This window comes from Hemitrygon akajei, chromosome 9 (genome assembly GCF_048418815.1).
Source record: "Hemitrygon akajei chromosome 9, sHemAka1.3, whole genome shotgun sequence".
In the NCBI taxonomy this organism is placed as follows: Eukaryota; Metazoa; Chordata; class Chondrichthyes; order Myliobatiformes; family Dasyatidae; genus Hemitrygon; species Hemitrygon akajei.
Genome location: NC_133132.1, coordinates 87,745,449 through 87,759,109, shown reverse-complemented (window position 1 = coordinate 87,759,109; position 13,661 = coordinate 87,745,449). Strand labels below are relative to the sequence as shown.

At 41.5% G+C, this 13,661-nt stretch overlaps 1 protein-coding gene and 1 non-coding gene across 2 annotated transcripts; one reads left to right on the top strand and one right to left on the bottom strand.

The window, feature by feature from the left end:
- Positions 1-2,668: 2,668 nt before the first annotated feature.
- trnam-cau (transfer RNA methionine (anticodon CAU)) lies at positions 2,669-2,740 on the bottom strand. The gene has a single exon. It is a non-coding gene; the product is annotated as a tRNA-Met (tRNA).
- A 90-nt stretch (positions 2,741-2,830) lies between these two features.
- Positions 2,831-12,646, top strand: LOC140733319 (succinate dehydrogenase assembly factor 4, mitochondrial-like). The gene is made up of 3 exons (XM_073056494.1): positions 2,831-2,949; positions 5,127-5,276; positions 12,455-12,646. The coding sequence occupies exons 1-3, from the start codon at positions 2,886-2,888 to the stop codon at positions 12,562-12,564; spliced, it is 324 nt and encodes a 107-aa protein (XP_072912595.1). The 5' UTR covers positions 2,831-2,885; the 3' UTR covers positions 12,565-12,646.
- The last annotated feature ends 1,015 nt before the right edge of the window (positions 12,647-13,661 follow it).

Here is a 13,661-nt window from a genome sequence, read left to right as displayed (position 1 = left end):
GCATACAATGTCATGCAATTTCATGCAAATTCTGTTCTGGATCTTCTGTGTGTTTAATATGCTACTCTATTGAGGACACTGTGTTACACTTACAGAGGCAGGATTTCACAGCACCTATTTGAATCCTATTGTACTAAGATGGCTTGCTTGTGCAGAACTCAAATTGATGTTGGAGCCTAACCCTGGTAGATGCCTTTTGAAATTTACCTGCCCCACTCAGTGCCAGACCTTATTACGGCCATAGTCCAAATATAGACAAAAGAGCTACATTTCATAGGTGAGGTAAGAATGACTACCCTTGACAACCATGATGCATTTGATTGTGTGTGTTATCAAGGAGCCCTGGTAAAACTGGGAGAAAAATACTCTCATCATTGGATAGATCTGTGGTTGTGGGAGGTCAATCAAACCAGCTCCAGGACATGACTGCAAGATTTCTGCAGGGCAATGCTATATTAAGCTGCTTTGTCTTTGTTTCATCACGTTCATTGATGATGGTACAATTTTCAAATCCATTTGCAATTCTTACTGAAACAGTCTATACCTGCAACAAGACCTAACAACATTCAGGCATTGGCTGAGAAGTAACACATCATACTTGAGCCATAAAAGTGCCAAGGTGCTAAAGGTTTTAAAGACACCAGTAGGATGACATTAAAACTGCAGGACAATAGAATACAAAGGCTGCTCATCAATCACTCAGTCAACTGATCCAGACAACGTTGGAGGGATCCCAGGTGTCCAACAGCCATTTCAATGTCTCTTTCACTCCCACCCCCCTCCCCAGCTCCCCATCTTCCCCCTTGATATAGTGATGATGCCTGCCTGTACCCCTAGACAGATGGTAGTTCCTTTTATAGCCTAGATCGGAGGATATGTCTGACAAGGAAGAGTTGAGTGAGCTATGGCTTTTCTCTTTGGAGCAATGGAGAATGAGAGGCAACTCGACTGAGATGTGTAAGATTCTTAGAGGCATAGACAGAGTGGGCAGCCAACACATTTTCCCCAGAGTGGAAGTGGCCTATACTAAAAGACATGTCAAAAGACATAGGAACAGAATATCATAAGACATAAGATAAAGATCATAAGACATAGGAACAGAATTCAGCCCATCCAATCTACTCCACCATTCCATCATGACTGATTTATTATCCCTCTCAACCCTGTTCTCCTGCCTTCTACCTGTAACCTTGATGCCCTGTCTATTCAAGAAAGTATCAACCTTTACTTTAAATTCTCAGCCTCATTGCTACCATCAAGGGGAAGGTACAGGAGTTTAAAGACATACTCAGCTTCTTTCCATCCACCATCAGATTTATAAATGGACAATGAACCCATGGACACTACTTCACTATTTTACTGCTCTCTTTTGTCACTACTTATTTCATTTAATAATATATATATTATTGTAATTCATAGTTTAAAAATTATGACATATTGCAAAGTACTGCAGCTGCAAAACAACACATTTCACAATGTATGCCAGTGATTGCTGATTCTGAAATATACCCAGTAACTTGGTTTCCACAGCCATTTTTGCAGTGAATTCCACAGATTCACTACACTCTGGTTAAAGAAATTCCGCATCTCTGTTCTAAAGAGATGTGTGTTTAGATGAGTGGATGAATATTTAGGGGAGATGTCACAGTTAGGATTTTTTTTACAGAGAGTTGTGGGTGCCTGGAATGCACTAGAGTCTGATACAGTACATGCATTTAAGAGACACTTAGATTGCACATGGATGTAAGAAAAATCCAGGGTCGTGGGCTGAGTAGGCTGGAAGGGTTAGATTGATGCTAGAGTAGGTTTATATAGGTTAATACATCATCATGGGCTGAAAGACTCAGGCTGTGCTGCACTGTTCTACGTTCCACTCTTCAGGCTGTGTGGTCTACTCATTTACTTTCTCAAAGCATTCCCACATTCCAAGCCAACGCCATTTTGTGTTACGGATTTAAGCACATACAAATGAGGAATGAAATACAACCGCTGATAAATTTGTTTACCTATAAAGTCAGACGTTATTTACTCTGCTGTATTAACTCGTCACAAACGTTTCAAGACCCCCCTGTCCTCAATTCTACATAGTGGGTGCTGTGTGAATAATCTACAAAATACATTTCAGTTATTCACCTTCCCTAACCTGCAAATTCTGACTGCAAGGTGGGGGCAGACTTCTTGCGAACATCACATACTGAAGGCTCCCCTTCACACACCTCCTTGATCCTCAGTCGGTCTAAACCAAGAGAACTCATTCTCAACAACAGGAGTACTGTACCACCAGGAGAGATAGTTCGGACAGGACGGAAAACAGAAGCACCGGGAGATGACAGAAACTGAGAAGGAAAGGTGATCGGAGAAATGTTCTTGCAGGAAAGGTTAGAATCAAAGAGAATGGAAAGAAAAAATAACAGAGCTAAATCCATTAACGTGCAGGAAACAAGGTACCAATTTAGCCGAAAATTAGTCTGTGATATTGGAAGATTTTTTTTTAAATCAATATGGCCCTGCTTGAAAAATAGTTAAGATCTCCGATGGCTCCGCATAAATGTTATTGAACGTTAACTGTGAGAAGCACGACTATGTTAACATATATAATAAAGGGCGAGTGAGTGGCTGATGCGACCGTTTTTCACCTATTGCTCCGTCGATTAAAAAAAAAGCAACCTAGCAGAGGATGGTTTCGATCCATCGACCTCTGGGTTATGGGCCCAGCACGCTTCCGCTGCGCCACTCTGCTGATGACAGTGCAAGCCTTCTCGCACAGCTACACATGCCTTATCCCCGGCCACCAATAAATGGACTGTGACGTGCGCGTTTTCGGGCGGACACATGCGCAGTATTTTCAAGTCGCTCCGCCCCTTCACGGGCCCAGGCCGTTCGCAATGTCGGGGTGTCGGGTTTTGTGGACTGTGGTGGCGGTACGGCGTAGTGTCGTGTCACGGCAGGGTGAGTGAGGGCCGCTCTCGAGCAGGGGGAACGCTGCGGCTTGGAGACGTATGGCGTCTGTTGCGGCCCGGAATCTGGGGATTTACTGACAGGGTAGTGTTGCTCTGAGGGGTTGTGGTGATTCCTGTAGGTGAGGTTTGGGGAGATTTCCCCCATTAGCAGAGTGCAAGCCATTAATTAATGTGTATGAAGCAATATCCCAATTTAGTCGAGAATGAGATTCTCACATTTTTATTAATATGGCCCTAATTGAGAAATTGATTCCTGACCTAAACTCTGCCTCTACATCGCCATGTGCAAATACGCACCATTTAAAATGTGGGAAGTGCGGCTGTTTCAAAACAGTTGTTGAGGGAATTTGGTGCTGCATTTTCTCTGTAACTGTAACAATTCATTCTGCATTGTTTGTACTACCTCATTCCCCTGTTGCAAAAGTGGGAATTACCGGTAAATTTGTGTGAAAGGCTTCAACCCTTGTTTGGGTTTTTGAAGTGACTGCTCAATTTCTGGTGAACCTTGGGACGCCTGGAGGAAGTGAGGGTGGTATTGCCTCCCAGTTGTCAGGGTCCCCAGCCAGGACAAAATGACCGTTCACAGGTCCAGGGAGCGGCTCTGGCTAATCACTTGCACCTCTTTCACACTGCTTGTTGAAGGACTTCTGAGACCAGAGGGCACCGCAGGAGGTGGAATGCAGTTTTTAGAGTTAGCATATAGGGTTAGTTGTAGAGTTTAAGTTTTTCAATTTGTAATTGCTGTGAGTTTTAGAAAATTGTGATTTTACAGTAAGTGAAGTGTATTATCAGGAAGGACTACAATTTAGGTACTTACTATTACAAACATTGAAATACTGTATGTGATAAACCCCATGAATTATATTTGTAAGTGAATGATAGCTGCTGATATGATATAAGTAATGGAATAAACTAATTGTGTTCATTTATTTTCATTTTTATAATGAAAACACATATGACGAAGTTGGTTGCATTGGTTGATAAACATACACATGAAGTTGGGAGTTCCTGTGGTACTGCAGTAATTACCACAGCAGTCCATTTTTATTCTCTGCACCTCCCAACATTTCCCTCATCTACCCTCAGATTGCAACACATGTGGCAATTTGCAGCAGCCATTTAATTCATCATCTTCAGGATGTGGGGAGAAAAATTGGAGCATTTGAGGAAAACCTGTGATGTGACAGAGAGAACCTGTAAACTCCATTTAGCATTATAAGTCCAGATTAAACTTTGGTAAGTGGAGCTGTGAGCTGTGCCACCCTTTGGTTGTTAAATTTGCTCATGCCACAAGGTGCTGTTTGTGAGAAGCTTGTCAATCTTTGTATGTAGTTTTTCATTGATTCTATTGTACTTTGTTCTACTTTAAATGCCTGCAAGAAAATGATTCTTAGGGTAGTATCTGGTGACATATGTGTACTTTAATAATCTATTTTGGATACTCTATGACAGATTCGAGTTTATTTGTCACATGTGTTTGCAATAACAGCCAATGCATCCAAGGGTGTGCTGGGAGCAGCCCGCAAGTATTGCCAATGGCAGGAACTCAAACATGAGGCCTTGAACTCCAGTCTTAATTTAGGGTAATTGGAGCTCGATCCTTCTGTCAACACGGACTGTGTGGATTTCCTCCCACATTCCAGAGATGCAAAGGCTAGGAGGATAACTGATCATTGTAAATTGCCCCTGAATTGTACTTAGTTTTTACAATTTATTTATTGAGGTGCAGCTTGGAAAGGCCCTTTAAGCTGCGCCACCTGTCAACCCCCACAATTTAACCCTGGCTTAATCACAAGACAATTTACAGTGACAAATTGACCTCCCAACCAGTGTGTTTTAATAATAAATTTATATTTTGAACTGGTGCCTTTTGGGAGGAAACCTGAGCTCCCGGAGAAAGAAACCCACACCCACGTGGTCATGGGGAGTACATACAAACTCCTTACAGGCAGCGGCGGGAATTGAACCTATCACTGGTACTGTAAAACGCTGTGCTAATCTCTATGCTATATGTGCCCTCCCCCCAATCAATCTGAGGAAGATAAAATGGGATTAAAGTAGGATTGCTGTGAATGGGTCGCTTATTTTCTGCATGACCTCAGTGAGCCATTGGGCTAGTTTCCTTGCTGTGTACATTGTTTGATGCAGGTGTTCTTCCATATACAGGTTTTGTCTCCTGGAACTCCTGGAGATCATCCAGCTCCAAAGCTGGAAGTCAAGAGAATCTGAAAAAGAAGCCTTTAAAAAAGCCTGAAACACCTGTTGGTCGCTTTGATCATCCACAACAGGATCCTTTGGGAGGAGATTCCCTGGAAAGTGAGTCCTTGTCCTAGCACTGATCTTTATTTAATGCCAAAGTTTATTAATAAATTGTGAAAAATTATCAAAAGTGAAGTAAATTACAAAAAGACCACTTAGAATTTGAAGTCCCATGTATGTTGGTCTGTATCAACAGCAAGTAAAAGTGCCACGCCAATACAATTATACATGTGTGAAAGCAGCCTGGCTAAGTATAGCTAATGCTGCACCAGCCCTACCCTTCAAGGTACCTTTTATTCCATTTCCTACCTCACCACAGGGGCCAGAAGCTCAAAACTGAGCTTGTAACCTCCCTTGTCCTGTGTGTTAGTGCTATTGTTGTTTGTGAATCAGAACAGAGCTGTGTAAATTATTTATATTCTGTGAATATTTGTCAAGAATAAAATAAAGACATATTTACCTCTTGTCTGATCTGTGTTTTATGTAATGAGCAATTAATCCCATCCCAGAACCCACAAGCTAGGTGATGCACATGATTTACTCTGGTAAACAAGATGATGATGAGGGGGTACTTAAGCAAGGTATTAGAAGGTATTAGAATGCTAGGCTTAGAAGATGAGAACCTTTGCCCTCTGTCGAAGTGTCAAAAAAAGGGGATGATTTAAATTGGTAGAAAGATTAGAAAATATACCAGGATGATGTTTTCCATTTGGAGAGGAGTGCTGGACTGGAACCTTCTTTCTGAGAGGGTGGTAGAGACAAAGACCCTTATTGCACAATGTGACTTGGAGGGTAATGACCCATGCTAGCAGGAGTCAGGAGGCTCTTTTTAAGGCAAGATCAAAATCCATCTTGCAGTTACATATGGGCATGATAAGGCTAGGAGAGCACTCTGCTAATAGTTCAGGTGGGTTTGCAGAGCAATGGAACATGTGAGAGTAAACTGTCAAGGAACATAAAAATGGACTAGTATTTTCTATGGGTATGCAAAAAGGATATAGCTGACATGGCCAAATGTGGGTCTGTTACAAACCAGAACATGAACATTTATCATAATTAGGAAATGATGGTAGAATGTTAAATTCAAGCCAAATCCCAAGTGGACTCCCACATTAGAAAGTAGTTGGGAAACCATTGGTGGAACCTGGTTTTCAACCTGAGCAACTGAAGTTTATAGGTCCTGGTCCAAAGCAATATGTGTAAATAAAGCTGTGATATCCTGCAGTAGCATGTTCTTTCAATATTTTACCCATCAATGTGTCTAAAAATATGCACACAAGGGAAAACACAATGACTTATGTCATTTCCACTGCTCTACTCTGTTATGCCGTTGGCCCCCTCCTTTGTGAAAATCGCAAGAACTCTAGTTAAGGGGGGTCAACTGACCCAAGAGAGAGAGACGTGCGGAAGACCACGTTCTCCCAAGAAGCAGAATAAAGGTGACTTTGACTATTGTCTCATGGAGACCACGTGAAAAGCCCTCGGGCAAAGTGGGCTGGTTGAGAGAGAGATCGCATTACCTGCAACTTGATTGACACCTGCGATCCCGTGAAGGAGTATAAAGGCGGGTCTGAGGGGAGGACCCTCAGACGCACCCAGTAGGCGCGAGATCGATTCCCGTGGGAGCGGGACGCCATTTTGAAGGAAGCCACGTGCGTTAGATTCCGAATTTGAATCTGTGGCTAAAACCAACGAAAGACTGCTTTTAAACAACAACAGGGAAGTCTGCTCCCCTGGTTCCAAGGATTTGCTCTGCCAAGATGACGGGCAAGTGTGTATCTTTTCTAAGTCGTCTCTCTCTCTCTCTCTCTCTCTCTCTCTACAACGTGAAAATCCCAGCGGTTCCCAAAAGGAAAAGCCGGCAAACTTCTGAGTGACTCTTTATATTTCCGTTGGACTCAGTATTAACCCCTAGACAACTGTAGAGCTTATTTCTGATTGATTATGGTTACACCGGTGTTTTAGATTGAGTTTTGACGACGTGTATGATCTGAATGTTTTGTATTAACCATATGTTTGTGCCCTTGTTGAATAAAACGTTTGAAAATAGTAGCATCCGACTCAGCTGATCCATCTATCTTTGCTGGTAAGTTACCTGGTTACGGGGTTTTCGTAACAACTCTCTATACCATGACCGTGTGGCTAGGCACAGCTCAGATGTCATCTATAAATTTGTTGCCATTGTCGGTAGAATCTCATGGAGATGAGAGGGCCTATGGGAGTGAGATATATCAGCTTGTTGAGTGGTGTTGCATTCAACGTCAGTAAGACCAAAAAGCTGATTGTGGACTTCAGGAAGAGTAAGATGAGGGAATGCAAACTAATCCTTGTGGAGAGAGTGAGCAATTTCACATTCGTGGGTATCAAGATCTCTAACGTGGTCCCAAAATATTGATGTAGCTATAAAAGGCTAAATTTTATTTGGAGTTTGAGGAGATTTGGTTTGTCACCCGAAACATTCAAAATTCTATGGATGTCCTGTGGAGAGCATTCTGACAGGCTGCATCACTATCTGGTATGGGGGGGTGCTACTGCACAATATTGAAAGAAGCTACAGAAAGTTGTAAAATTAATCAGCTCGACTTTGGGTACCAGTCTTCGTAGTATCCAAGACATTTTCAAGGAGCAGTGTCTCAGAAAGGCGGAATCCATCATTAAGGACCCCTATCAACCAGGACATGCCCCCTTCTCATTGTTACTGTCAAGAAGGGGGTACAGAAGCCTGAAGGCGCACACTCAGTTTTAGGAACAGCTTCTAACCCTCTGCCATCCGATTTCTAAATGTTTATTGAGTCCATGAATACTACCTCACTTTTTTTTATATTATTTCTGTTTTTGCAGTATTTTTAATTTAATTGGATGTGGTAAATTGGATCAGCAAATTTGCTGATCATACAAAGATTAGAGGTGTAGTGGACAGTGAGGAAGGTTTTCAAAGCTTGCAGAGGGATTTGAACCAGCTGGAAAAATGGCAGATGGAGTTTAATACAGAGAAGTGTGAGGTATTGCACTTTGGAAGGAAAAACCAAGGTAGAACGTACAAGGTAAATGATAGGGCACTGAAGAGTGCAGTAGAACAGAGGGATCTGGGAATACAGATACAAAATTCCCTAAAAGTGGCATCACAGGTAGATAGGGTAGTAAAGAGAGCTTTTGGTACATTGGCCTTTATAAATCAAAGTATTGATTATAAGAGTTGGAATGTCATGGTGAGGTGGTATAAGGCGTTGGTGAGGCTGAACTTGGAGTATTGTGTGCAGTTTTGGTCACCAAATTACAGGAAGGTTAATAAGGTTGAAAGAGTGCAGAGACGGTTTACAAGGATGTTGTTGGGACTTGAGAAACTGAGTTACAGAGAAAGGTTGAATAGGTTAGGACTTTATTCCCTGGAGCATAGAAGAATGAGGGGAGATTTGATCGAGATATATAAAGTTATGCTGGGTATAGATAGAGTGAATGCAAGCAGGCTTTTTCCACTGAGGCTAGGGGAGAAAAAAACCAGAGGACATGGGTTAAGGGTGAAGGGGGAAAAGTTTAAAGGGAACATTAGGGAGGGCTTCTTCGCGCAGAGAGTGGTGGGAGTGTGGAATGAGCTGCCAAATGAAGTGGTAAGTGTGGGCTCACTTTTAACATTTAAGAAAAACTTGGACAGGTACATGGATGAGAGGGGTATGGAGAGATATGGTCCAGGTGCAGGTCAGTGGGACTAGGCAGGAAAATGGTTCGGCACAGCCAAGAAGGGCCAAAAGGCCTGTTTCTGTCCTGTAATATTCTATGGTTCTAATTATTTAATATATGTACATATACTTTGATTTACTTCATTTTTTCTATATTACCGTAGATTTCGCACTACAGAGCGCACCTGATTAAAAGCCGCTGGCTCTAATTTTAGAAAGAAAATCAATTTTGTACTTGTACAAGCCGCACCGGATTTTAGGCCGCACCGGATTTTCGGCCGCAGGTGTCCCACGTTGTAATATGAGATATTTACACAGAAAGATATTACACGTGAGGATTTTTTAACTTTCAATTAAATCCGTATGGTAACATAAACAAATACATATTGCAAATGCTTTTTTTCGAACCGTGCCTGTAACGCAGCTACTTTTAAATATACATACGTATCGGTAACACAAATTACGTTGCGTATACTTTTTTACTGAACAACATTCCAATATCTCCTAACGACTGGTAAAAAATATATATACTGCAGCCTACCAGTAAAAGTTATTGATCGCCTTTAACTTAAAAGCAGCGTTCGCTCGCCCCCCCACCTTCCCGTTTATCGCAAACCGGTATTTCCCACAAGACGCGGCGAAACCGGGTGTGACGTCATAGCATCCCGCGATGTAGTACAGAAAACAAATATTGTTAAAACTCTTCTAACTTTAACTAGAAAATGAATTACTAAGCGAAAATATTATAAACTAAATAACTGCCATAAGGCAGCACAATGCTTCGAGTGTTTTCCATGTTGATGAGGGTGAGTACAAATGACTGATTTACAATAATTTAATTGTGAAACTGCGCTTGATTTATCGTACAATTTCATTGGACCTCTGTGAACTACTCATCAATTTTATTGGTCTACTGTTACGAGGCAAAATGTTTTTGGCGGCATGAAAAAAAATCATGTATTAGCCGCACCGTAGTAAAGGCCGCAGTGTTCAAAGCTGTTCAAAATGTGGGGAAAAAGTAGCGGCTTATAATCCGACATCTACGGTAAGTCTTGCATTTGTACTGCTGCCACTAAGTTAACAATTTCATATACTGGTGATATTAGATCTGATTCTGACTTCCATACATTGGTTTAATTTCTTTTTTAGAAACTTTTGCAAAGGAATTTTAGCCTCTTTATATTAGATTAAAGGAAAAGGTTGAGACTTTATTTTGAGACTATTACCCCTGGTTCTCATTTCCTTCAACAGGAAAAACAAGAACACTGCATCTAGCCTACCAAGCCCCTTACGGATTTATTGTTTCAATAGTCACCATTCATTCTTCTAAAACTCAGGTCAGCTTAATCTCACCCAGCTGGATCAACTCCCCAGCTCAGAAATAAGTATGGTGAAACTTTGCTGCATTTCCTCTATTACAGTTATGTTCTTGCTTCAGATACCTGATTTGCACTGAATATTCAAAGTGCAAGAAATCGAGTTTGGCTTTATAATTGCTTGCTCACTTGTGTATTAAATTCCAAAGATTTGTGTAGAACAACACTCATGACCCTCTTACAATCATCTTTCAGTCTCTCATTTGTGGAAAGAGAAAGTTAGCTGTTTCATAGAGAAGTTTCTCCTTCAGAATTGGAAAGAAGAGGAATCCAGTTTTAAATGACAGATAGTGGGGGAGGGATAAATAAAACAAAGAGCTTATCTCTAATACGGTGAGGCTGGGGTTGCCATGATAAGACTGTTGATGGGGTGATCTGGTTGATGTATTAAAGATAGCAGTTGCTGAGAGAAAGCACAAAGAAATTGCAAAAGTTGTGAAATGAGTTGTTAGGACTGCAAAACAAGTCAGGCCATGCTTGTATAGAGAGTAAAACTGAAGTAATATTATAGATGGTTTACTTAGAGTGGACCTGGGCCAATTTTGATATAGACAGAAAGCAAATTACTGGAAGCTGTTGAGCATAGAAGGCTGAGTGGAAGATGAAGTACTGTCTTCAAACCTAGCTTGGGTCTTACAATAGTGCAAATGACCTTTGACTGTTTGGTCAGAATGGAGTAAGATGGAGAATTAAAGTGGCAGGCATCAGAAAACTGAAAGAAAATGCTCTGAAAAGTTGTCATCCAATCTGTACTTGGTTTCTGCATTGTAAAGACTAGGTTGGAAGAAGTGTAGGTGAATTGCTATATCACCTTGGACAGTTCAGGTCCAAGATGGTAGTGGAAGGAGTGGATGGCAGAGTACATTGGATATTTGCCCTTCCTCTGTTTTATGGGGAAAGTGCTGTAGGAAAAGGAATAATTTTTGTGGGAGAGGAAGATGAGTCCACTTTGGCTTCTAGGTTCTTATTACACGGAATGGCAGGTGACTTCCCTTAAGGAAGTAAATTAATTACCGTAGATTCCGGATTTTAAGCCGCTACTTTTTTCCCACATTTTGAACAGCTTTGAACTTTGCGGCCTTTAATCCGGAGCGGCTAATACATGATTTTTTTCATGCCGCCTCGTAAACATTTTGCCTCATAACAGTAGACCAATAAAATTGATGAGTAGTTCACAGAGGTCCAATGAAATTGTACGATAAATCAAGCGCACTTTCACAATTAAATTATTGTAAATCAGTCATTTGTACTCACCCTCATCAACATGGAAAACACTCGAAGCATTGTGCTGCCTTATGGCAGTTATTTAGTTTATAATATTTTCGCTTAGTAATTCATTTTCTAGTTAAAGTTAGAAGAGTTTTAACAATATTTGTTTTCTGTACTACATCGCGGGATGCTATGACGTCACACCCGGTTTCGCGGTGTCTTGTGGGAAAAATGCCGTTTGCGATAAACGGAAAGGAGGGGGTCGAGCGGCGGAGTGGCATTAGACCCGAGCGAAACGCTGCTTTTAAGTTAAAGGCGATCAATAACTTTTCCTGGTAGGCTGCAGTATATATATTTTTTACCAGTCGTTAGGAGATATTGGAATGTTGTTCAGTAAAGAAGTATACGCAACGTATATTTAAAAGTAGCCGCGTTACGGGCACGGTTTGAAAAAAAGCATTTGCAATATGTATTTGTTTTTGTTACCATATGGATTTAATTAAAAGTTAAAAAATCCTCACGTGTAATATCTTTCTGTGTAAATATCTCATATTACAACGTGGGACACCTGCGGCCGAAAATCCGGTGCGGCCTAAAATCCGGTGCGGCCTTTACAATTAAAAAATTGATTTTATTTCTAAAATTAGAGCCAGCGGCTTTTAATCAGGTGCGCTCTGTAGTCCGGAATCTACGGTAGTTGTATGTTTTGACCATTATTGCTATTTTGTGATCAATGCTGCATTTATCATCAGATCTCACATTTTGTTGCACTACACCTTAAACTCTCAAACTCTTAGTTGGTTGTGAATTCCTTAATGATTGCACCTCAATATTTTGGTTGAATTTAAAATAGAAATTAGGCTGTAATGAAACATGCCTGATTTGTCATATCACTTGTTTGTACATCCACTCTCAGGGGAACTGCCTTTTTTACACAACAGGAAATTAAGCAGCTGACGTTCTTTTTTCCTAGGGTTTCCTGATGACATCAATCCGGTTACAAAGGAAAAGAACGGACCAAGAGGCCCAGAGCCCACTCGCTATGGAGACTGGGAACGAAGGGGACGTTGTATTGACTTCTAATTTTTTCTGTTGACCATATATGGGTGTATATAGTTTGAATATTTTGTGTTTAATATGTATTGGTAAAAGCATTTAAAAATAATGACATCAGTATCTCTCAATTTCTTTGCAGCAAATGACTATATAATTTAAAAATCTTTACATTCATACAACACACAAAATGCTGAAGGATCTCAGTAGGCCAGGTAGCATCTATGGAAAAGAGTATCATCAACGTTGCGGGTTGAGACCCTTCATCAGGGCTCTAAATCAGATTTGATCATACCTTCAAGATGAGTTGTTGGCCATTGTTACGTTCCCCAGTAACCGGGTGGTTTTCCAGCAAAGATAGATGGATGTACCAAAACCTGATGCTACTATTTTCAAACGTTTTATTCAAAAAGGGGCACAAACGTATGGTTAATACAAAACATTCAGATCATATACATCATCAAAACTCAATCTAAAACACCGGTGTAATAATAGTCATTCAAAACACAAGCTCGATTGTCGTCTAGGGGTAATGTAGATTTTATATCGTTCGCTGGATATCTAAAAGTCTTTTAGATCACGGCAGTTTCACTTAGTTGCCGGCGGAAGTGTCGCGTTGGTGCACTTTTGTTAGAAAGACAGAGAGAGCATGAAGCATTTACCCGACAGGTTTTCCAACCTGTAGGAGGTAGTCGGAAGTCTCGTTGGGGGAATGGACTCTCATCTGTGGCTTCCCCTGTAGCTAGGCCGTCTTCCGTGGTGAAGTCGCCAATCCCAGGCAAGGGAAGGACGCACACGAACCCCACCACCGGCTGTAGCTATTAAAACGCTGTTGCAGGATTTCTAGCGTTCCTCCTTCGTGTGTTTCCTTGGTGCGTCTGAGGGGCCGTCTCTACAGCCCCTCTTTTATCTGGACTCACGGGGTCTCAGATGTCAATCAGGTTGAGATGATGCATTCTCTCCCCGTCACCCAGCCCACATTGCCCTGAGGGCTTGCACGTAGCCCCAGTCCCCAATCCACAAAGGTGTCTCCAAGAGACAATGGCCGTTATCCGTGGCTTTGTCTTGCTGAGGGGCCAGGACACATTCCAGACTGTAAGGCTCTCTCTCTCTGGCGATTCTCCCAA

What these genes read in the sequence shown, in the direction of transcription:
- LOC140733319 (XM_073056494.1), top strand. Translation starts at nt 2,886, where the DNA reads ATGTCGGGGTGTCGGGTTTTGTGGACTGTGGTGGCGGTACGGCGTAGT. An exon ending in TAGTGTCGTGTCACGGCAGG is followed by an intron (nt 2,950 to 5,126) that starts GTGAGTGAGGGC and finishes TTCCATATACAG; the next exon opens with GTTTTGTCTCCTGGAACTCC. An exon ending in GGGAGGAGATTCCCTGGAAA is followed by an intron (nt 5,277 to 12,454) that starts GTGAGTCCTTGT and finishes CTTTTTTCCTAG; the next exon opens with GGTTTCCTGATGACATCAAT.